This window comes from Vipera berus (genome assembly GCF_964194415.1).
Source record: "Vipera berus genome assembly, chromosome: 3".
Taxonomy (NCBI): domain Eukaryota; kingdom Metazoa; phylum Chordata; class Lepidosauria; order Squamata; family Viperidae; genus Vipera; species Vipera berus.
This window is the reverse complement of record NC_138204.1, coordinates 201,869,915-201,895,276: the sequence shown is the minus strand read 5'-3', so window position 1 is coordinate 201,895,276 and position 25,362 is coordinate 201,869,915. Positions and strand designations below refer to the sequence as shown.

Sequence of the window (25,362 nt, the reverse complement as noted above, 5' to 3'; positions counted from 1 at the left end):
GCAACATACATCCCATTAAATAATCTGATCTGCCATTAAGTGCTCTTTCCTGGTTCAAGTTTCATTTCTACCCCTGATAGCAACTTACAGTAATATACCACAAAACATTATATTGGAGGTATCAAACAATAATTAACTGTATGATCTTTCCCCAGAACCTGAATTGTCAAAAACGAAACAGGACATACAACTTCAAATATAAAATTGTGAAAGCACTGAAGTTCAGAGGAAGCCACGAAATTTCCAGGATACTTAGGCATAAACATTTTCATAAGTGGAAACGAATGCATTGGAGACATTCTAAAATGTTAGCCACTTTGCTAAAATAAAAACAAGAAGCCTTTGGCTTCTACATCTAAAGCTGACAAATAAAAGAGTTTATATGATAAATTAGAAAATATGAGTTTAGAGTAAAAGACAGGAGGGAGGGAGGGAGGGAGGGAGGGAGGAAGGCTCTCTTTTGCTTCCCAGATATAAAAATGGACTGCAGTGTCAGAATCCATTTATATCATATTCATAAATGTATGTTTAAAACATTATTCCATGGATTCTGCCATCTCCTGAAGAGGAGGAAACGGATGTGTATTGAACCGGTATTAGGCATTTCAAAGGAAAAGAGAAGCCTTTTGAACTGGGGAAACGAAAGGGGGGGCTAGCATCTGGCTTGTGTCACGGAAGGGAGCAATAAACATAAAAGGTCCTAAGTTCCTTTTTCCCACGAGAGGGATGATACGAGGCAAATGATGGGGGACTGACCAAATGGGGTTAAGGGGGGTTAAACCCGGAACTCTTTATAAGGGTTTAGTTCGTGGAATAATAATAAGTCCTGTCTTGTATTCCTACAACCAAGCATGTCATAGTAAAGATTCTTTTTGGACTAAATTTGGCTCCAAGAGTTTTGTCTTCCTAAGACATGGTTTGGGGTGGGTCCTGACATGCAGATTCTTAATATTTGTACAAGCAAAACTTGTATCAGTAAACTACAATATAGGATGGGCAGTCCATCTACTTTTTTTTAACTTGCCCCATTAGCAAATTTTTAGATAAAAACTATTATTGAATAAAACATGTTTCTCTTGGATAAGCACATAAACCTCAAACACATGACCATAACATTTCTCAGGTTTACTACACCAATGGAAAATGAATTGTGACATTAGTTTGTTATTTCACTCATGGACATGCTTCCAGATATATATTTTTTAAGCCACAACAATCTTTTATGAAAATGTCTTTTTCTAGCAAAGGTACAACTAGATTCTGGTTAGGCATAACATAAACACATGAAATATTTTCTCCTGCTACAAATTATTCTTTCAAAGTAGAAACACAAAAATAGTATTTGTAAAAGTTCCACTTCTGTTGATAGTTTAGGATCCTTGTGTGACCCGGCTCGTATGAATATCAGCATAAAACTTACAGGAGTATTAATCTGTTGAGCAATCCTAGTAAGGTTTAACAATCCAAAGCAGGAATTCCATTTTGGGATTACCAGAATTCTGGTAATCTCCCAATTCACAGGGCCGCAATTCTTGAAAGATAAACATATGATAGGTAGTGGTGAGAGACCCTTGCATGGGGCATGGGTAAGGCCAAAATTATAAGGAAAAGTGGAAAAACCCAAGAAAAACATCCTAGTTTATTTTCTTGAATTAGGAATTAAAAATAAATGATGTGCATGTTTTCTTATTTAAGAGTACAGAGTGAATATATTCCTTGCACTTAAAAATAATACTATTATACAATGGCCTGGTCTAAGACTCAAAGGTTGCAATCTGATACTAGTGAATGATTCTGAGAACTAAATTTCATTTTTGATGTGTGCCGTTGTGCCCCCAGTAAAAAACGACAATAAAGATTATCTTATCTATCTTATCTACCATGTCTAGGGAGAGATAACTAAATCCTGAAATTTGGCAACCCATGTTAATCCTGCTGAAATTAGACAGCTGGGCATGGTGGACCGTAAAACAGATTTTAGCCCAAAGTACTGCAATACAAAGTACAACCAGGGTTCAAGACCCGAGTGTCACAAGATGGGGTAAGCTCCCGTTACTTGCTCCAACTCCTGTCCACCTAGCAGTTTGAAAGCAGGCAAATGTGAGTAGATTAACAGGTACCACTTCAGTGGGAAGTTAACAGTGTTCCATGCACCTTAGGTGTATAGTAGCCATGCTGGCCACATGGCCACGGAAATTGCTGAATCCCTCATCCAAGAAGCGGAGATGAGCACCGTGCCCTAGAGTCAGACACGACTAGACAAGGAAACCTTTAAGTTTTATTGCAATAGTAATTTTGGCTAATGTTATCTTTCTTGATTGCCTGTATGCAATATATTGCACATTTGCTAAGAGCTTTTATTTCTCCTCTAACCATCAGAGAACCAACATTCAATTGTCTGCTAAAGATATTATAATACTGTGGGTTGGGGAGGGGGTGTCTGTAAGGTATAGACCAGGGGTAGGCAACCTCGGCTCTTTTATGACTCATGGACTTCAACTTCAAGTCCATGAGTCATAAAAGAGCCGAGGTTGCCTACCCCTGGTATAGACACAATGTTCTTGGCAAGATCAACCTAGCAACTGAAAACCTAAGCTGAGCTTATGTCATGCACAGCTGACGTATTTAAAATATTACATCAGAGAAAGAATCTGGGGAAAAAAGGAAGGAGAAAAATGTAGGTCACTGAGAAAATTCTGTGGAGTAATGGAAGATATTTTGGGGCCCTCTACCAATGCTGTTGGTAGAGAGTCATTTCAGAAGCACTGCGTGGGGAAGAAAATAAAAGATTTCATCTGGCAACGAGGACGAATGTTGTTGTTTTAACAGAAATTTCTATTTTATTTCCACTGAAGAAAGAATATAAATATATATACAAAGGCCACTATTGCTATGTCTGCCTCTTGTCAAGCTAGGGATTTTGTTGCATCCCAAACTGATAATAATCCCTTCTGTTCCTAAGATCTTGCTTCTTAATACTACACCCACATTGGGGACAAGGGAATGGTGCTGCTGAACTGAGATAGAAGCTGTGATGACAATCTCAATACAAACACAGATTTTCCCACCACCACCCCTGAGAGTGTATACTTATGGCATGGGTTGGGTGTGTACATCTCAGTGCTTTAGAAAACGATAGATGTATTCCAAAACATCCTTTTGAATGCCACTCCTTTGATGGACAAGTTGGACTCTGTTTGAGATTTGAGCAGGTATCAGAATCAACCAGGATGTAGTGGAGCGGGTGGCCTCTTTCCGATGCTATAATTTCCATCTTCTTAAAGCCAGGGTGGTGCTGCATCCATAACACACGGTTGTTACAAAGGAAAAAATCTGCAGCGGAAGAGGAGGCATGGAAGAAGAAATAAAAACGGAAATGTGTTATCAAAGTTTGGTGGCTGTGCTGGTCTTTAATGTTTTGTTCCCTAGGTTGTTATTTTCACACAACAAGCATTGCATATTGCACTTCTTGAAGCATTTAGCGTTTCATGGACTTAAGGTCAGCATTGGGCTTACTTCATAGGAGCATGCACACACACATGGGTGATGTGTAATCTTTTGTTGCACAGTGGGCAAAAACCACAGCACTGGGTATCTATCTATTTATTTTGGAACCCTGAAGACCATGAATACTTAAGAGAGAGTGCAATGCAGTGGTTGCCAGCATCAACTTCCCATCGTCCTGTGCGCTCCCATAGGGAGGGCCTCCTTAGGGTGCCGCGGGTCAGGGAGTGCCGGCAGGTGATCCCCAGAGGGAGGGCGTTCTCTGTGGGTGCACCTGCCCTTTGGAATGATCTGCCTGTAGAACTCCGGACCGCCCCCGACCTTCGTTCGTTTCGCCGGGACCTGAAAACCTGGCTCTTCGATCTATCTGGCCTGGACTGAGGGGTTTTAACTTTTTAAACTTTGTTTTAATTGGTTGGGCTATTAATTAATCTAATTCATTTTAATTCTATTTCTTTTTAACTTTTATATTGTCTTTTAAATGTTGCCCTGTAAACCGCCCTGAGTCCTTCGGGAATAGGGCGGTATAGAAAACTAATTAATTAATTAATTAATTAATTAATTAATTAATTAAATCAATCAATCAATCAATCAATCAATCAATCAATCCCCAATCTTTGGGTGCTGATGAAGAGAAAGTGGAGAACAGGCTGTAGGCACTTTTGCAAAATGGCAGCCTAGAAGAGAAGGCCTTCTCCATGGCACCACCTAGCCCAGGGCTGGGGAACCTTGGCTCTTTTATGACTTGTGGACTTCAGCTCCCAGAATTCCTGAGCCAGCCAGTGGGTAGGTAATGGGCAGCATGGAAGAATGGCTCACCATCCAGATTGGGATCCAGAATTTTGGTGCTGCCTGGATTAAAAAAAGCTCCACCCTCTTCATTAGCTGGAGAGTTTGTCTCTTACAAGGGAACTGAGTGTGGGTGTGTCACGAAGGGAGTCAAGCCAGGAAGGCAGTAGAGATGCCTCCACCCCAAAAGTAAACAGTCTTCAGGGAGGAAAAGAAAACTTCAATTCTTGGAGCTGCAAGACGGAATGAGAGGCAGAGCTGAGAACAGGGGAAGAAAAAAGCCTGACCACAGTCTGCAAACTCAAGCAAGCCCATTGCATGTAACAGAATTCCAAAAAGCAGCTCCAGAAACAAGAGGACCGTGAGTGCTGACACAGAGAGAAGTCATTTGCCAGCCTACAGAGGAGTGAAAAGGGTTTTCCCCATGTAGATAGACTGAGAATGGGTTACAGGAGCAGAAGACCCATCAAATGACTATCCTAATTCAGACGGTCATTAAATGGATGGTCCTAAGTCGAGGATTACCTGTAGTTAGAATTGGCTGATCACAGAACACCCCCTGAGTGATACTCACCGCAGCTGCTATGCTTAAATTATATTCATGGCTATCTAGAAGTGCTCCAGGGGTGGTGATGTTGGAGGCGAGATTGGTGGGCTTAAGGAGGTGACTGTGCAAAGACGTTGTTGCAGTTTGCAGTAAGAAGGTCCCAAAGTAGAAGACAAAGACGGCTGCGTGGTAAAGGAAATCCTAGGGGAGCAAAAATGCGAAAGTAAAAACCAAGATCGAATATTTGCAGGCATCAAATGATTTGCTGTGCAAAATAGATTATGTCCCACGTGATCGCAGTATCCTTATATGTATAAAAGTTATAACCTCGGGGCTGGGATTACAACCCAATACCCAGGAGTCTGTCATTCCTGTGGTCCTGCCATGCAACTAATAACCAGGAATGATCCTGCTTAGCTTTGGAGGCCAAAGGTGGGCAGAAGCAGTGACCCGCTGAGACATATTTTTACTAAAAAGAACGCATGATGTAATATTGTCACTCTCGGACTGATCCTCCTCTTCTCCCTTCTGCCTGCAAACTCCCAAAACTGAATCAAGAAAACGTGACAAGCTGTTGAGGCCAAGCTGAAAGCAGATGCAACTTTTTAAATAACAAGAGCTCCTTAAGTCTACCCATCTAATTTCTAGTCCTGTGTGTGAGTGTGTTTGTTAGTCTTAACTGTTGGAGAGGGCAGGTTTTTTTGGCAACATTTTCAGAAGAGGCACGCTACCGTATTTCCTCCTTCCTCTTCCGAAGGCTAAGAGAAAGTGATTGACTCAAAGTCACTCAGCTGACTTTGTTTCTAAAGCAGGACTAGAGCTAGTTTGGTCTAAAAAGTTATGGCGCCAGGCGAGAAACCAGGAGACGGTGAGTTCTAGTCCTATTTTAGGCATGAAACCCTGGCTGGGTGACTTTGGGCCAATCATCAGGAGACTGTGAGTTCTAGTCTCACCTCTCTCAGCCCAAACCACTTCACAGGGTTGGTGTTGTGGGGAAAATGGGAGGAGGGAGGAGAATTAGTTATGTTCATCACCTTGAGTTATTTATAAAAATAATAAAGGTGTGATATAAATAAATAGATCAATCAAGGACTTCATTTAAGTGGTGAGTTCTCCCTATTTTGAATGGCAGGATAGGACCCTATCCATAAAAAGCAGCCAACCAACCAATCAATAAATAAAAATCAATAAAAATATTTATATAATTTATAGAACCATATATAAATAAATACATTTTATTGGTTTAACTGTCCATCTCACAATAGAGACTTTTGGCAGGGAACAGAGGATTAAAACCCCAAATCTGAGAAATAATATAGAAAATACTAATCCAAAACAATAACAATAAAACATATTCTGGAGTCTAAAAACATTCCATTTTCAATCAGACTGAAGACTGAAACAAGAAATACACCAACATGGCTCACTGCCTCTTCCGGACCAAACGCCTGAAAGAACATTCTGGTCTTCAGTGTCTTATGGGTGGCCTAATGCAGGGGTCCTCAACCTTGGCAACTTTAAGACTTGTGGACCTCACCTCCCAGAATTCCTCAGCCAGAGGAATTCTGGGAGTTGAAGTCCACAAGTCTTAAAGTTGCCAAGGTTGAGGACCCTTGGCCTAATGCACAGTGCTTGGAGGAACAGGACTACAGTGGAAGCACAATCTTCTCTGACCTTCATTGATCCATGTATGTGCATATACCGTGTTTCCCTGAAATTAAGACCCGGTCTTATATATTTTTTTGCCTTCAAAAGAGGCACTAGGTCTTAATTTGGAGAATGTTTTACCTTAGGACCACCGCAGCCAGGCCTCCCATACCCCAACACCTGTGGCACCGCTACTTGACTTCTTCTGCGGCCACATGCCATGTGACGCATTGCATTGTTGCTGCTCCTCACGTCAGGACACCGCATGGTGCTTTGTGCCATTTCTGCTGCTTGTGGCAGGACGCTGTGTGGCTCTTTGGGCCGTTTTTGCAGTGGAAATGGCCCAAAGTGCCACGTGGCCTCCTGCCATGAGCGACAGAAGCGTCCTGAAGCGCGTGAGCAATGGAAGCGTCCCAAAGCACTGCGCAAGCAGTGGAAGCGTCCCAAAGCACTGCGCAAGCAGTGGAAGCATCCCAAAGAGCCATGCAGTGTCCTGCCGGCAGGAGCGGCAATGGTGCAGTGCGCCACATGTCATCCGGCCACAAGTGGCGGCAAGTGGCCGCAGAAGTCAAGTAGCAGCACTACAGTTGTTGGGGTGTTGAGGCCTGGCTGTGGTGATCCTACTGGTAAGGTAAGCAGGTATGGGGCATGTGGGGCAGCTTCACCCCCCCACCCCCACCCTAGCTTGATTTTTAGGGGTGCACCTCACCCCCAAACTAGGGCTTAGTTTTGGAGTAGGGATTATATTAGGCCCACCCCCCAAAATTAAGCTAGGGCTTACTATCTGGCTGGGTCTAACGTTTGGGGAAACATGTTAAGTAGCAACAGAAGAGAATATTTGTAGCTCAGGGTTGAACTTGGGGATCCTTGGTGCTCTCTGAACTTGGTTGTTTTCTTGCAGACATTTCATTACCCAACTAGGTAACATCATCAGTGCTAACAGGGAGCGCTGGGCTTGCTTATACATATATACTTGCCTGGTCAGTGGTGGTGGAATGTTCTTGGTGGTTCCTTACACATGCACATAAGTATGTATGTGCATACCCCCAAATGAATGGCAATGTGTTGGATCATCTTTGCAATGAACTAACTTCCACATAAGTACTATTTGAACAAATTCTGCTGCAGGGCTTTTTAAAATTTAGGCCTATAAAACTCCTTGGACCTGTATACTTAAGAATTCCCCAAAGCCCTTAGTAAGGAACTTTGTCTTCTCTTGAATAAACTTATCATCATATCCATTCATTGACTGCTAACTGGTTTAAAAAACAGAAAACAAAGATGGGGGGGAAAATAGAGTTTTTCTCAACAAGGGGGAAATTAAATGGCCCACAACCTATTGATTTTTCCAGGAAGCAATCATAATGTGCTTATGCCAGAGAACATTAGTAAAACTAATGGCCAGTCTCCTTCAGAGGTTTACTGTTCTCCTGTAAATGCCTGAGGATGGTTGTGAACTTATAATCAAATTGTATCTCTCAAGGCAATTCCAGTCACATCGCTGAACACAACCCGATTAACAAACCATACAGCAGGCAGCATGATTTATATGAAGCCCAGGAAGAAGGAGAAACATTCATTCAATTTTAATACAATTAATACTATTAATTTGCATTTCCTCCTTTTCCTAGGTGAATAACAGAATAACAGAGTTGGGAGGGACCCTGGAGGTCTTCTAGTCTAACCCCCCTGTTCTTTCATCAAACCTGGTCATCCATGAGTTGAATTTGCAGATCAGAGTATCCTTTGTACATAATTATGTACAAGAATGTATTACAAGACAGAAAAGTGATACTAAAATTTGATATTTACAGAACAGGGGAGAAGATTATGTCAGGAGCAAACTTGTGTCAGACAGGGATTTTCAGGTGGATTTTTTTTAAAAAAACAACAACCAAAAACAAAAAAAAACCATCCTTGAAATACTCATGGCACAGCAGAGCTGACATTTTAAGTTTCAGTGTTCACTTTAATAATCAGCAATGATCTTTCCTTGTTTACTGTGCAAACAAAGACAGAATTTGCAATTTTCCAGAACAAAAGTACCCTTACAATCCTTCCACTTAGTCCCTAAAAGAATAAATGAAAATGTTAGAAGATTCTGTTTTATTAGACATAAATGGTAGCAGAGGCTTATTATATAGCCATACAGAGCAAAAAATAAAGTGTACAGTGTATAGTCACCAAGCGCCTTGCTGCTTAATGGTTTCAACTGTCATAGGAAATTTTCCTCAGAACATAAAGGAACCATAGATGCAAACTAAATACTGACTGAATAATTCTGTAGTTGTTGCAATACAAAATATACTCTTAGCACATATTCCAAAAAGAAAAAAGAAAGCCAAAATCTACCACAATGCCATTAAAAGAACAGACAAGTAAATCATCATGAACTTCCATCTTTACAAGTTAAAATGCATGTAAAAAGGTAAAGGTAAAGGTTCCCCCGCACACGCGTGCTAGTCATTTTCAACTCTAGGGACTGGTGCTCATCTCCGTTTCAAAGCTGAAGAGCCAGCGCTTGTCCGAGGACGTCTTCTGTGGTCATGTGGCCAGCATGACTAGACGCCAAAGGCGCACGGAACGCTGTTACCTTCCCACCGTAGTGGTCCCTATTTTTCTACTTGCATTTTTACGTGCTTTCGAACTGCTAAGTTGGCAGAAGCTGGGACGAGTAACAGGCGCTCACTCTGTTACGCGGCACTTGGGATTCGACCTGCCAAACTGCCGACCTTCTGATCGACAAGCTCAGCGTCCTAACCCACTGAGCCACCGCGTCCCAAAATGCACGTACAAACATTAAAAAATAACATATCACTAATCTACAATTACATCAATGGAACTGTTCATCCTTTGGCTTTATAGCACAGTTAATTCTTTTGGATTTGGGCCTGTATATTCAGCAATTCCTCAAGTAGCTCCTTGCAACTGCCATTCTTAAAAGCAGTCTCAGCTCCCTCCTGTACGTCCTGTGGTCTCCCAACACTCACAAATGCAGTAATTCAAGACCACCTAAACTTCAGATAAAATGTACATGAGGAACATGCATGAATAAGCCATTCTTTCATCAACTAGGTAGATTATTATTATTTTTTCGTTTTTGCAATACTTAGCAGCAACACCTTGGGCAGTGACAACTGATTTCTAGCAATGGGTTTTCTAAAGTAAATTTTTTTTAAAAAAAACATGATATGGACAAATCCACTTCTGGAAATGCCTTTGACTTGTTTGCACTTTTTAACTTGCAGCCTTTTTGGGGGGGCATGCTTACCAAACGGTTCCAGTCGATGGCAATTCTTTCTCGATAACTGAAGAGGAAGACCGCAAGGAAGGAGAGGGAAGTGAAACAGGCTGTCACAGATACAAACATCACCCAGCCTTGCAGCAGGGGCAACGGAACTTTTGTAGCAGCCACTAGTATCCATACAAGTGCTCCAAAAAGCTGTAAAATACAACATATAAAGAAACGTAAGGAAGGATACACAAGCGCATGCCTGATACGACACTATTCCTTTTTGTGACAAAATTATAGAGGGGAAAAACGCTAAGCAGAAAAAAAAAGTCGAAAGGTAGAAAAAAAAGGAATATAGTACAGTTTAACGCACTGATACTATTCAGTATAACTATCCACATCTGCAGCATATTCTTGATTTATCATGCGCATGTAACTCTTTATACATTTTTGTCTTTCATTCTTTAAATTTCTCGTCTCTCTGTTTTTCAGGGACTTAACAATTTTAACCAGCCATGACTTTCTCCCCTGTCCCCTTCCTCTCCATTCATTCATAATGAAGCACTTTTTTTTAAATTAAGGCTGAAATACATAAGACTCTGTGGACACATTCTTAAATACAGCACTATTCAGATTACATTAAGTATGAAGTTACTTATTGGACCAATTTGGCTTCATAAAAAGCTGGATTCTTTTCTACTGCAATCACCACCTGGCTGTAAACTTAGCCTTATATAAGGTAAAGGTAAAGGTTCCCCAGCACATGCGTGCTAGTCGTTTCCAACTCTAGGGGGCGGTGCTCATCTCCGTTTCAAAGCCGAAGAGCTAGCGCTTGTCCAAGGACGTCTCCGTGGTCATGTGGCCGGCATGACTAGACACCAAAGGCGCACGGAACGCTGTTACCTTCCCACCGTAGTGGTCCCTATTTTTCTACTTGCCTTTTTATGTGCTTTCGAACTGCTAGGTTGGCAGAAGCTGGGACGAGTAACAGGTGCTCACTCTGTTACATGGCACTCGGGATTCGACCCGCCAAACTGCCAACCTTCTGATCAACAAGCTCAGCGTCCTAACCCACTGAGCCACCGCGTCCCTTCTATTTATTATTATTATTATTAGTTTGCTTTTCCTGCACGAGTCCCTTTTATTTATCTCTTGACTTCCTTTCTTCGGTCTATGACCATAAATTAGAGCGCTTCTTTAATTTTCAAACTGGGCCAGGACTCTGTATTATCAAGGTTAATGATAATAATAATTTATTAACTTTATATGCTACCCAATGCTCATGTCTCACATTATAAGAATTTGGTGTCTCTCCTGTAAACTTAATAAGAGTGCTCCAGATTTTTGAATGTCTGAATAGGATATGCACTATTTACTACCCCCACAAAAAAATGTGGAAATTTAAAATGCTATCGTTTGACAGAATGCCTTCAGCAATCTATCTTCTTTTCAGAGTGTTGAGTTCATCTGGTAAAGGTGTAGGGTCTCTTGCTTGAGCAGGGGGTTAGACTAGAACAGTGGCCCCCAACCTTTTGGCACCAGGGACCCCACGGAGAAAGGATTTTCCGCAGAACGGAGGGGTATGGTTTTGCGTGCTGCCTGCATCCCGTGGATGGGGCTTCTTGTCTTGTTTGTCCGGCCTGGTTGCTGGCATGCCACGGACTGGTGCTGGTCCACGGACCAGGGGTTGGGGACCCCTGGACTAGAAGACCTCCAAGGTCCCTTCCAACTCTGTCATTCTATCTTGTTCTATGTTGTAAACCCTGTAGCCAACGATCATACTGACTCGGCATTATGGGAGTTGAAGTTCTATAAATCAGGAGGACACTAGATTGTGGAGTGTTGTGACAGAAATAAAGCAGCTCTAAATCATTGGGTTGTTACCGGTCAGTTCTTTTAATATAACACAAATGATCCTATTGAGCAGGGCACTGTTGAATATACATGTAGTCCTTGTTTAGTGACCTCAATTAGGACCGGAGCTCAATCATTAAGTGAAGCGGTTGTTAAGTGAAAACACAACTGGGCTTACAATTTTATTTCAGCTTTTTTTTGCTCTATAAACGTGTGAAGGTCACAACTGCAAGGACTGGTTGCAAAGCTGTTTTTTAATCACTGTTATAAGTATGAAGAGTTATCTGAGACAGTCACTAAACAAGGACTACTTGTATGTTTTTTGGTAAATATATGCAGCGTGCCCCCCCTCTCCCAAAAGAACTCCTCTAAACCAAACACTACTCAGAAAGTAATTATATACGCATAATGTCCAGGATTGATGTATCTTAAATTGCAGAATGATTGCAAGTGAGTCTGTGGTAAAACTCATCCTGTCACTTGTTTAGGAAATCAATGGGATTTTTTAAAAAAAAAAACAAGATGTTAAAACAATTTGAAAAAAGACATTTTAAAACAAAACAGCATTGCTATTAGGCAAAAGGTTCTTCTTTACCCTGTCATGGAGAAATTAATCTGATATACTTCATCATTTTATCCCCATGGGAGAATGTCCTCCCTTGCTTTAAGCTGCAATGCGATATCCACTTATCTGGGAATAAAATTCTCCTGGACATAATGGGACTATTTTAGACTTGCACAGGAACATAGTACGATTCTTATATTATTCAGGTACTTGAGACACAGCTGATACTTCTTCCAGGTCCCAAAGCACGTTTCATTTACAGAACCATCTGGATCAATCTACTTGTGCTTCTTTAAAAACCTAGTGTCTGGTTTGGGAGTGCACTATCCCAAAATAGGGAAACACTACAAAATTGGTCTAATTGTTTCAACAAAAAACACACACGAGAAAAGCATATGAGTACGTTGTGTGCTTGTCATAAATTCCATCTAAGGTCATTTCCTGCATGGGGGAGGACTGCCAATATGCCTGTCAACATCACATAAGCAATAGCTTGGTCAAAGTTTGGAATCAGTATTTAGGATAATTTGGTGATTAAGATGATTAAGACTGCAACATATTCAGGTGGTCCTTGACTTACAACAGTTCATTTAGTGACTGTTTGAAGTTTCAATGGAAAAAAATGACTTATGACCGTTTTTCACACTTAACAATGTTGCAGCATCCCCCATGGTCAGGTGATCCAAATTCAGACACTAGGCAACTGAATCATATTTATGACGGTGGCAGTGTCCTGGGATCATGTGATCATCTTTTGTGACCTTCTGACAAGCAAAGACAATGGGGAAGCAAGATTCACTTTGCAACCATGTTACTAACAACTTCTGTGAGTCACTTAACAACTGGGACAAGAAAGGTCATAAAACAGGGCAAAAGTCACTTAACAACTCTTTCGCTTAACAGTGGAAATTTTGGGCTCAATTGCAGTCATACATTGAGGACTACCTATATCACTTTTCAAGGAAGTAAATCCCACTGCATCCAATGGGATTTATTTTTAAGCACATATGCATACATTTTATTGCAACTGATACCAAATCAGAATTGTGGGAAGCAGTTAATGAGAAAACAGTATATTCTGAAACTATAAGCAGAAGACCAAGTAGAGGCAATGAAATACCATGTTTCCCAGAAAATAAGACTGGGTCTTTTTTTGCCTCCAAAAGAGGTACCAGGTTTATATTTTCGGGGTAGGCCTTACCTCACCTCTGGCACCGACAGCCCCATCCAGCCGGTCCACTTCTTCTGGGGCTGAAGTTCTACAGCTACATTCAGGTCTGCATTTTTCAGTCAGGCCTTTCTGGAAGGCCTATGCATCTGAGAACTGAGCAATGGATTCAATCCATACCTTGGTGCTCAGCTGCTGAGGTCTTGCAGAAGCGAACTATGGATTTAACCAATAGCTTGGTTATTGGCTGCATGCCTGTGACTGAGAAATGCAGGCCTGGCTGCAGAACAGGCCTCAGAAGAAGTGGGCTGGCAAGGAGAGGACTAGCTGTAAGGTACGTGGATGCGGGCCAGGTGGGGAAGTTCCACACCCCCACCCCAGCTTGATTTTTAGGTGTGTGCCTTGCCCCCAAACTAGGGCTTATTTGGGGGGGTAGGGCTATTAGGCCCACCCCCAAAAATCAAGTTAGGGTTTATTTTGGGGGTAGGCCTTATTCTTGGGGAAACACGGTAATGTATAATCAACATCTCAGCTTCTAGTAACTTCATGATTAGCCAGTTCAGCCAGTCTTCCTGACAACAATATGGAAATGGTTTGCCATTAACCGTTTGGCTTCCCCAATGACTTGTCAGAAGGTTGCAAAACTTGAATGCAGGACGCTGCAATCATCATTAATATGAATCGGTTACCAAGCGGCTGAATTTTGATCATATGACCATGGGGATGCTGCAGCATTCGTAAGTGTGAAATAAATTACTTTTTTTCAGTGCCACTGTAACTTTGCATGATCACTAAATGAATGGTTGTTGTCAGCCAATGATGATTACCTGTATCTTGGTCTGATCTCACATTGCTTTTTCAAGAGCAATCAAGTTTGGCTACATGTTGCCAACTAGCTGGGCCATGAAAATAAAAACGGGTTAAAATGAAATGACAAAACAGAAGCACAGTTGCTGTTGCTTCTTCTCCGCCACAGAACCTGGTGTCGCTCAACAATACAAATCCTTTCAACTTGAAATAACTCTCCACAGCCCTTGATATAAAGGTTTATGTTAGCCAAAATAAGCATGTTTGGAGACTAAAGAGTTCAAATAAGCCACATATTCCAGGTCTCATTGTATTCAATGAAGTGTCTTCCTGATGATGTTTGCCCGAGTATGGGGATGGCCCTTTTGATGGGAAAACAACAAGTTTTTATGGAATTAGAAATTATATTCCAGCATAGATATCATACGGAGATGAATCCAGCTTCGATATCTGACATTTACACATAACAGATCTAACAGTGATCTTTTGATCAGAGGTCTGAAGGCAATGACTGAAAGTAATCAATCTCATCTCTCTTGGTGCATATAATAGAGCAGGGGTCTTCAAACTTGGCAACTTTAACTCCCAGAATTCCTCAGCCAGCGTGCCTGGCTGAAGAATTCTGGGAGTTGAAGTCCACAAGTCTTAAAGTTGCCAAGTTTGAAGACCCCTGTAATAGAGAAATAGGGAAATACTTTGGAGGGCTACATCAAAACAGAAGAGTGTTGCTGTTTTTTTTATACACCTACGCCTCTGTGTCCACGTAATGATCCATATTCCTGTTGCCAAGACGACATAAGTAGGATCTCAGTTCCAACGCCAATTGCTACTGCAAGCCCGAGAACTTATTTTCGGTTGATTCAGCCACAGGGACGTGTCTTTCGTATTGCCCAGCTACGGCGGTACAACTGTGTTAGGGCACATTGCCTGCGCTACTGCAATGCTGCCAAATCACATGCATAACATCCCAACACTATGGAGCTATTCACTAGAAACAAGTTCAGGCATTTGAAACAAACAAACAAGCAAAAAAAAAAAAGGCTCTGCTGTCAAATCACAACAGCTCTTAGTTCCCTTTCTAGATAATGAAAAGCTTCCGAGGAGGCTGTAAGTATACTTGGTTGAACATACAGTACTTACAATCTCTAGTACAGGGGTGTCAAACTCAATTTCATTGAGGGCCGCATCAGCATTGCGGTTGCCCTCAGGGGGCCGGGTGGGTGTGGCCAGGGTGGGCGTGGCCTACTGGGTGGGCGTGGCTAGAGTGTGTATGGCCTACTGGGTGGGCGTGGCCAGCTCTACATCGTTCGCATCAAGGGTGCCTATGGGGGCCTGGGCAGGAGTGGGACAGATCTGAGGGTCTCTGGCAGAAGGAGGGTCTCTGGGCCAGGGCCAAGGCAGTGGGGGCCGTTCCCTCACTGTTTCCAGGATGGCTTCGCGGGCCGCATGAAACCACTTTGCAGGCTGGATCTGGCCCCTGGGCCTTTTGTTTGACATGTCTGCTCTAGTAGATGTGAGAAGCCTGATCATGCAAGACTAAGACTTAGATTAAACTAAGGAGAAATTTCCTGACGGTAAGAAGTTGTGGGTACTCCATCGTTGGAGTCATTAAAGAAGAGATTGGACGGCCATTTGTGTGGGAAGGTATAAGGTCTCCTGCTTGACTAGGGCGTTGGATGTTAGAGGACCTTCAAGGTCCCTTCCAACTCTCTTATTCTGTTAATTAATCAGTGGAACATCTTGCCTCCAGAACCCGTGGATGCTCCAACACTGGAGGTTTTTAAGAAGAGACTAGACAACCACTTGTCTGAAACGGTATAGGGTTTCCTGCCTGAGTAGGGGGTTGGAGGTCCTTTCCAATTCTGTTATTCTGTTACGGCTGTGTTCCCATAGAAGGCTTTAAACTTGTTGAATTGAATGGGGAAGCCATGGAAATATCTGAACATGCCCTGCATTATTTTCTTTTTAATGCTTGAAGAGGACTTGGTGAGCCCTGATTTATTGGGATTATGGAGGAACTGTAGTTGAAGCAGCAGAATAGAAGGGACAGTAACAGATTTAACAGAATAACAGAGTTGGGAGGGACCTTGGAGATCTTCTAGTCCAACTCCTTGCTAAAGCAAGGAATGCTATACCAGTGGTCCCCAATCCCCAGTCCGTGGGCTGGTACTGGGCCATGGCATGCCAGTAACCGGTCCACACAAACAAGCAAAGCCCCATCCGTTGGATGCAGGCACATACTCTCTGGTCTGCGGAAATACTTTTCTCCACAGAACCAGTCCCTGGTGTCCAAAAGGTTGGGGACCTTTGCCCTATACCATTTCTGACAAGTGGTTGTCTGGTCTTGCCTCCAATGATGGAAAACCTATTTCTGAAGGCAACCTATTCCACTGGTTGATTGTTCTCACTGCCAGGAAATTTCCCCTTAGTTCTAGGTTGGATCTCTCCTTGATTATTTTCCATCGTTTCTTGTCTTGCAGTGCTTTGTAAAAAAGATCGATTCCCTTCTATTTTGTGGCAGCCCCTCAAATGTTGGGACACTGCTATCATGTCAGCCCTGGTCCTTCTTTTCACTAGACTAGTCATACCCAATATAGTAGAATGATTAAATATAGAAGTTCCAAAGAAACCACTCTAAGGTGGACCTTGGGGTAGCAGAAACCACTTTCAACTGCAGTCCCAGTACACGTGTGTTAGGACACTCACATAGCTCCTACTTGGTAGAACATGGGCAACACAAACTCCTTCCTGTAATAGCCTGACTCCAGGATCTATTAGACACAGATCATAATGTATGACAACTGCAGGAACACAATAAGACTGAAAGTGAGAATGATCTGCCAGAAGAATAAGAGGAAAATAGACATAATGAAAGAGGATGTGGAAGCTGCTTGGAACGGGGAGAGCAGATTTCTCATCCTAATGAGAAGTACAAAAAAGGATTTTTGGTGGGATGACGATGTGAAAGAAACTGCAGATGAGATAAAAATGCATGGAGGAAAATAATTACCGCAAAATAAGAGGCAGAGAAAATACAGAACCATTTTGACAGAAATGAAATACTTTGGAAGCGGGTGAAGGAAGGAACATTTAATTGGACTTAAAGATAAAATTGATGAAAAGACTTGAAGTGTTATAGATGTACGTGGATTTTCTAAGGACATTTTTAGAGATTTGTGTAAAACGATAATAATCTATGCAACTGGGGATGGAAACCCACTTGCATATTAGAGCCCAAGGGGAAAAAAGATGAAGTCGTCAATGGGGTAACAATGTTGTGAATTATGCAAAGTTTTGTGCAAATATGAAGTTAAAGATTGGTTGCCAAATGTGTGAGAATAAATGAAGTAGGATACAAGGAAAGTGTCCATGAATTTTCATTCTAACTCCATCTTCTTCAGAACTTCGACAAAGGAGACAGGTCTTTCAACTCCAGTTCTGTATTAAAAAAATATCTATGCCGGTGTTTATTAACCTTGGCAAATTTTCAGACTTGAGAACTCCCAGAATTCCCCAGCCAGGATGGTTAGAGTCTCCACATCTTAAGTTGCTAAGGACGAGAAATACTTATTGATGCCAAAATAGGAGGATAGCCTTATGCAAATGAGGGCAGAGGTAAAGCCTCTTTAAAAAGTTTTAAAGAAATGATGATTTAGCAAGTATAAATGTCCCACTGGTTGAATTTAACTCTTTCAAAGAACGATTAATGAGGCAGGAGTCATGTTGTGGTTTCCTACCGGCTATCTGGAATTTAAGAAGTCCTGTCCAGCGTCTATCCAGATAGTCTCTTGTCTTACATGATCATAGAAGCAAATTTTTTTGCCCTTCAACTTAAATTTGATCCTATTTACTCACCTGAAGGAGGAAATTGACTTTATGATTCCTGGGAGAATCACTGCAGTGCATTGCACTTAATGCACTGATTCTGAAACATTTCTAGATACCACCAGCAATTAGTGCAGGTTCGCATCCCACCAGGCTCAAGGTTGACTCAGCCTTCCATCCTTCCGAGGTAGGTAAAATGAGGACCCAGATTGTTGGGGCAATTAAGCTGACTTTGTAATAATGCCGCTTGGGGTGTGTGTGAAAGCCCTAATAAGCAGGCATATACATAGAATGAAGGCTACTGCTAAGTTTGTAAGCCGCCCTGAGTCTTCGGAGAAGGGCGGGATATAAATGGAATTAAAATAAAATAAAATAAAAATAAATTTCCTACTGTATTCAAAAAGAATAATTCCACAAAGAATTTGTTATGTAGAAGAAGATACACATATCACAGATGTCACTGGGTATGTAAATGTTAGTAAGCTGCCTAGAGTCACCACTAGACAAGATGGGTGGCAGATAAAACAGAGAGAGAGAGGGAGGGAGGGAGGGAGGGAGGGAGAGAGAGAGAGAGAGATACACAGAAGTCACTTAATTTCATTTTTTCATGCCAATTCACAGTCTTTGTGTCTAAGATATTAAAACATTGTAGCATCCCAATCAACATATGGATTACCGGTATATGGATATTGTATAAATAACTGAACTAAGGACTGGGATCACACACTGCAAGAAACCTGAACTGGTTTTGCTTGGTGTTGGCTTATATGTGACTCCAGCTATTTCAATGCAATCTGTTAAAAAAAAATCAGCCACCAAAAGCCATACTAAGCGTGGCTTCTCAAATTTTCCCCAAACCTTTTATGAGAAGTGGCCATAGACAATTATTGTATCTTCTACATAACAAAGCAATATGTTACATCTCTCTCTCTCTCTCTGGGTGTGTTTTCCTGTTCTCCGATAGTGTTACTACTGTACGGGCATGTATGGGTGTGTTGGGAAGCATGAATCAGATTATATAAGCACGCAAGTTCTAAAACATGCGAACCAGGAAGGCAGTGGGAGGTAGGCTTTAGAATAGAGACGTCATCAATATTAGTAGCTCTTGACTTCTCTGCGGCACATTCCTCTCCCCCCAAGATCCAGGGAGTTGTTAGCTGATGTTTTGGAAGCCACTAAAGAGCTGGTTATGCTCCTAAACTCAATTGGATGTACTTCCTTCAGTTTTACAGGTAGTCCCCGACTGTTCTGTACCAGCCTGCTACTGGCCCTGCAGAAAAAGCAGGGACAACCCCTTTACAAACGGCAAGAGGCTGGAATAAAGCCTGCCAAATTTATTAACATAAAACAGACACCAACCATGAAACAGGAGCTATGAAACAGGACTATTCAAGCGGTTGCCTTCAGCAAACCAGCCCTCCCACACATTCCCCTTTTATACAGTTCAGGGCGTGGCTTCTCTCTGCCTCCTTCCGAGGTGCCCCATTGCCTTCCTCTGTTTACTCCTGATTGACTGCCTCCTGCGTCAGGCGTCCTTGAACAGGGCCAGCTGTGGGTCATCTTCATCCACGCTGTCAGGCTCACACAGCTGGGTCTCCGTCGTGACCAGGTGGGAGGGGCCTGGCTGAGGGCTCTGCGGAGCCTCAAGGCCATCATCAGCAAGCTCTTCAACACCCCTCTCCTCCTCCTCTGAGTCGTCCGACCCAACTGCCGAACCCACAGGCTGACCCTGAATCACAACACCGACTTACGATCACCATTGCAACCAGAATTTCCAGTGCTAAGCAAGGGGTTGTTAAATGAGTTATGCCCAATTTTATGACCTTTCTTGCCATGGTTGTTAAGCAAATCACTGCAGTTGTTAATTGAATCAGGTGGCTGTTAAGCAAATCTGCTTCCCCTGCCCCCATTGAATTTGCTTATCAAAAGCTGGCTGGGAAGGATTGAAAGGGCGATCAGATGAAGATCCCACAACTGTTGTAAATCATGATGGCTACCAAGCACCCAAATTTTGACCACGTGACTATGGGGATGCTGTCATGGGCATAAGTGTGTGGATTGGTCATAAGTAATCTTTTTCAGTGCTGCTAGGTTTTTGTGTTTTTTTGGTCTTTGTGCTTAAAACAAAAAAGAATTATTGTAAGCTGTCCAGAGTATTGGGAACTGAGTAGCCTATAAACTTTGGAAATAAAAATAAAAATAAAAATGGCCAACTACTCTTACCAGCAGGGGAAAATATCTGATTTCCTTTCATTATAGCCTCAGATTCATTTTTAAAGGCTTTTTCCATCACACTGAATTCATCCCAATTCTCCTCTATTTTAGAGAGTTATTCTGCTGACAGGTGGACAAAGAAAGTGCCTACCATTTACATAATTTATTTCCATGTTTATTAGATTGGAAAAAATGAAAGAGCAAAAACACTGTTTTAAGTAGCTTCTTGTTATCCCTCTCTTCACATTAATTCCCTTCCAGAATGGCCAACTAAATGGATTAGTCCTGCAATAAAATAGCATATTTTGATAGCAAATAGACACAAAATGATAACAGCAATAATATGCTATCCATTTTGTTAAGAGCTGGCTTTGCACAATACCCTTTACCTGGTTACTGAGCTAATTCATTTTTCAGCTTTGCACAATCCTCTGTATTGTAAGCTAATTAAATGGGATGGGTTTCTCCATCCAACTAAGTCATTAAAAAAATCTAACTACAGTAATCAAAACTAATCAGGTTTAGCATATCGTTTGAATATAGCAGCTAGTTTAACTCACAAATGCACTACAGGCAGTTCTCGATTTACGACCATAATTGAGCCCAAAACTTCCATTGCCAAGCAAGACAGTTGTTAAGTGAGTTTTGCCCCAATTTATGACCTTCCTTGGCCACAGTTAAGTGAATCACCTCAACTGTTAATAACATGGTTGTTAAGTGAATCTGGCTTCCTCATTGACTTTGCTTGTCAGAAAGTGGCAAAAGAGGGTCATGTGACCCTGGGAGACTGCAACCGTCATAACTACATGCCAAGTGTTTGAATTCTGATCACGGGGAATGCTGCAATGGCTGTAAGTGTGAACCAAGACCCTAAGTCACTTTGTTCAACAGTGCCGCTGTAACGTTGAATGGTCACTAGACAAAAGGTTGTAAGTCAAGCATTACCTGCATTGCAATACCCTTTCAATGGGGCTATCCTAGAAGATTGTTTGGAAGTAAGGCTGGCCCAGATTGTGTCAGCGCAGGCAATGATGGACAGGACAGGACATCCCATTTTGCCACCACTAATTTGTGACCTGCACTGGTTACCTATTGGTTTTCAGGATGCAGTTCAAAATGCTGGTGTATCGTGTATGTAGACAAAGACTCACTGGTTTGAGCTGGGCGGGCACACAAATTGAGTGAATGAATCAATGAATGACTAAAAAGCTCCTTGTGGAATTAGACCTGGTTATTTGAAGGAGTGCCTATCTCCAATAGTTTCTGTAAGACCAGGCACACTGGGTGTGTTATACATCCTTTTAATTAAACAGTACTTTCATTTATCAGGACCCAGGAAATAGGCCTTTTTTTCTCATAGTATCACCCTCTGGGACAGTGTTTTCCCAGAGATTCATATAGCTCCCACCCTGATGGATATTCTAAAGATCCTTGAAAATCTAGCTAGTTTCCCTGGATGTTGAGCCTCTATTTTTTTGGTAAGCTATGTATTTTCTTTTCATATATATACAATATCCTCTTATTTTATTGTTCTTGCTTTTTAAAGGGCAAGATGCCCAGAGTCACTTGCAACCAGGTGACCTCTAATATAATAAAATAATAATAGTTTAATGGGTTGTGTGAATCCAGCTGCTGAGCAAATTACAAATCCAAATGTGTCTTGTTTGGCCCAAAATGTTTTATATATAGCCAGCTAGTTATGATTTATTCCATAGAATAATATCTGGAAGGCCTGGGTATACAACTTTGTGGGACCAGTAGCAGCATTGTGCTAGAGACTTGCAGAAATCTCTTGGGGAATTTATCAGAGTTCCTTGTTAACCAAAAAACCACCTGTTAAATAATATTGAACACTGTGGCCATGCAGAGTGATGAGACGTGAGGAAGAGACCAACGAACTGCTCACAGCAGTTTAGTCATGCCTTCAGGGATAGAGTAACCAAGAAGATGTTTCAAGAGCCACAGTTCAATCTTATATAAGCAATGACAGGTAAAATAATATTTGGGGAAGACCTATGAGATGTTAGCCTTGTGAACGCCTATCTAGCTGCATTAATCACTCTTACTTTCCTCCACTAACTTGGTTACAGGAAAAAGCAGGTGAGAGAAACAGGACATCTTTGTTTTTCAGACCACCTGTCAAGTGCAGGAAATCAAGAGGCAAGGCGGTTCAAATAGATTCAGGTTTATTGCATGCTAACACTCTCTACAAAAATCTGAACTACCAACGGTCAAAGCGAATTGGCAGTAGATAAGAGTCAAGGTGGGCTAGACTTAGGCCTCTTATGGGCACAAAGGGACTCAAGGCTGATGATGCACTTGACCCCTCCCTCAGGCTCAGACTGGTTATCTCCTACATTATCAAATAAAACACTTTTGGTGCTTTGTCTTCCCCACTGATTAATTGTCCCTTGTCAACATGTTGACAAAAGACATTGAGAGTCTCTGAAATGTCCACATGGCTGTAGAAGGCAACCCAATGATGTCATAAAGTCATGGAAAGGAATGGGACAACCTGTTCAAGGATTTTTCTGGAGGGCTTTTAATCCTCTGACCCCACTTTTAATCCTTTGAAGACATCTTTTTCACTTTTATGACAATTCTTTGGAGTATTCCTCTCCCTCCAGAATAATTAGAAGTAATTAGTAATTTTGAGTAATTTTGAAGGGGTAATTTGGCCACTCTTCTGTTGAACTGATGCAACACCATCAGCAGATGCTGGGGATGGTGTGCAGACCATGTTGGTCATCCCTGCACTAAATCATGGTATCATATAATGGGTGAGCTGGGCTTTATGACATTGCTTTAAGCTCACCTGTCAGTGAAGACAAAGTCAGCAGAGGGTCAGCAGTCCCTAAAGTGGGTTGGTGATGGGACTTTTCTCTCTGATAATTGGACTGCTAAGGGGCAGATGAGTCTTGGGACTTCTCTGTTACCTTTGCAAAACTTATCCTTAGTGTACCCTGATCCTGTCTCTGCAAAGAACAGCAGGACGAATGATATTTAGATAGGAGCAGGTGGGCAGGAAGTGATTGGAGGAATAATAACAGAGTGCAATTTCAACAACAGGTGTGCTCAAGGAAGGTGTAGGAGAAATACAGAGATTAGAATATAGGAAACCATTGGCAGCTTGGTTTCTAGAAAGGGCCTTTTGGTTTATTGGCAGTGTGGGAGACTAAAATCCAGCCAATGTTCTGTCTTTAAATGCTATCCTCTCCCTGGTAACGAAATCACCCAGTCTGAGACTTGTTCACATTATAAAAAGTGTTACAGAAATTTTAGGAAGCTTTTTAAAGAGAAGTGACTGACTGACTGACTTTAGGGGCACGTAATCAGTTGTCATCACCACAACACCTTTTGTGCTGGTTTGGAAACAAGACGAGCTCATCTTGAAAGAAAAGGGCGTGATGCTATAGAAAAAGCTGAATAAGAAGTAGAATTGAAGAGGAGATGCTCTGTGGGTACTGTGTCTCATTTTGGCTTTTAGAGATAAATTTCCTCAGGTACAGAAGCAGGAAGAGAACTCCGCCCGAGATTCTAAAAAGCTACTTACACAAAACTGGGCTAAATTACCTGATGTCTTAATTTGCCCAAATTGAGAGGCAAATTAAATGACCCTAATTAAATGAGAGAGCAGGAAGCCTTTAATTAAGTGGATCAGGGAGAACCAGAGTGGAAGTTGAGGGTCTAATGGACAAATGAGTAAGAAAAGCTACACTAATGAAGTGAAATCCCACAACCATCTAAATTTCAAAAACAAGTTTATTTCCTGCGTTCACCTATCATGCCATGATCAAAACAATAAACTGTGTCAGGATTCACGCCATATGATAAGACAACATTTGGGTACTCACAATATGCTAGACCCAGCCTCCATTTTATCTTTTGTTTAATCTATCAGGCAGTTCTAGAAATGCAGTTGCCACCAGGAAAATAACAGGGGGAAAAACGGATATACTCTACTGTAAAGGCCTTGGTAAAAAAAAAAAAATAGGCAACACAAATAGGAACTGAGAAAAGCTGAAGCTCGAGAATGATGTGGCCAGAGGTTGGGACTAAGGGACAGGCAGCTGTTTTCCTCTCCTTAGCTGACAGCTGTATGCAAGGTGCAGAATCCAACAGGTGTATCTGCTTCCCAGCATCGGGCTGCAAGACCGATCTTGTGCGTAGTCAGGGTTTTGTTTTGTTTTTTTCCCAATCGCGGAAGTCCACTTTGCTCGATCTACCCAGCTACCTACCAGATCCAGTCCTTCTACCAGTCGTTTGCTTTGATTTCTCTTTAAAGGGGACTCGGCCAAAAACAAAGCGAGCAGAAAGGGCGCTCCTAGATGCCTGGCGAGGCAAGAGGGGGACCCTTTCCCTCCCGCGATCCCGCTTAAAGGGATGGCCGGGGTGAGGCCAAAGCTGGCAGGGAAGCACCTGTACCACCTGTTGGCCCTCCGCCGCCCCTGGCTCTTTCCCTTCTCCCTCCTCCTCCTCCTCCTCCTCCTCCTCCCGGCCCTCGGCACTCACGATCTCCAGGCAGACGAAGGCCCCCGAGTAAGTGCGCAGGATTTCCACGCCGGAGGGCAGATTCACCCGAGGCGGGGGGTAATAGGCAGTGGCGTTGGGCGGCGGAGGCATGGAGCCCCCGCCTCGAGCAGAGATCATGGTGCGGAGAGATCCGAGCGGCCGGCCGTGGCGGGAGCTCCTGACGTGGCCTCGCCAGGTAGAGGCAAGAGTTACGCCAGGCGGAGGAAGCCGGAGCTGCAGGTGGCGGCAGGGCGGGAAGGGGGAAAGACCGGGCGCGCTGGTCCGGCGCCGCCCGCCGCCCGCCCCTTTCCCAGCTGCGGCGGGGGCGGCCTTTGCGCCCACCTTCCCGCGCCTTCCCAGTTCAGGAGTGCCGGCCTCCTCCTGGGCAGAGTTTCTCGCCGAAGCTGTTGTTAGCCACAACCGCAACCAGAGGGGTTAGGAACACAAACTAGTGCCCTGGGTGGCGTGAGCCGCCCGTGACTGGGTAGCCCTTAGTCCAGGCTTCGCCGCCAAATTCCTCCCCTCCGCAGCCAGGGAGAAGGTTATCTCCGGTTAATTGCCGACAGTTGCAGCAAAGGGACTCGGCCTATTCGCACGACGTGTTTGCCCGCGCTTACCTGGGCGGTGCCTGACGAAACGCGTTTGAGTTAAGCTCGGGTAGACTTTTTTTTTGTGTGTGTGTGACTTTGCGCCTTCTT

At 42.7% G+C, this 25,362-nt stretch overlaps 1 protein-coding gene across 1 annotated transcript; it reads right to left on the bottom strand.

The window, feature by feature from the left end:
• Positions 1-2,457: 2,457 nt before the first annotated feature.
• Positions 2,458-24,902, bottom strand: MAL2 (mal, T cell differentiation protein 2). Its single transcript, XM_081323012.1, has 4 exons — positions 24,665-24,902; positions 9,759-9,929; positions 4,868-5,041; positions 2,458-3,333 (listed from the first exon to the last, which is right to left on the bottom strand). The coding sequence occupies exons 1-4, from the start codon at positions 24,800-24,802 to the stop codon at positions 3,262-3,264; spliced, it is 555 nt and encodes a 184-aa protein (XP_081179138.1). The 5' UTR covers positions 24,803-24,902; the 3' UTR covers positions 2,458-3,261.
• Between the last annotated feature and the right edge of the window lie 460 nt (positions 24,903-25,362).

Coding starts and splice junctions, on each gene's coding strand:
- MAL2 (XM_081323012.1), bottom strand. CDS start 24,802: ATGATCTCTGCTCGAGGCGGGGGCTCCATGCCTCCGCCGCCCAACGCC. Junction 9,930..24,664: donor CCTTCGTCTGCCTGGAGATC/GTGAGTGCCGAG, acceptor TGTATTTTACAG/CTTTTTGGAGCACTTGTATG. Junction 5,042..9,758: donor CCATCGACTGGAACCGTTTG/GTAAGCATGCCC, acceptor TTGCTCCCCTAG/GATTTCCTTTACCACGCAGC.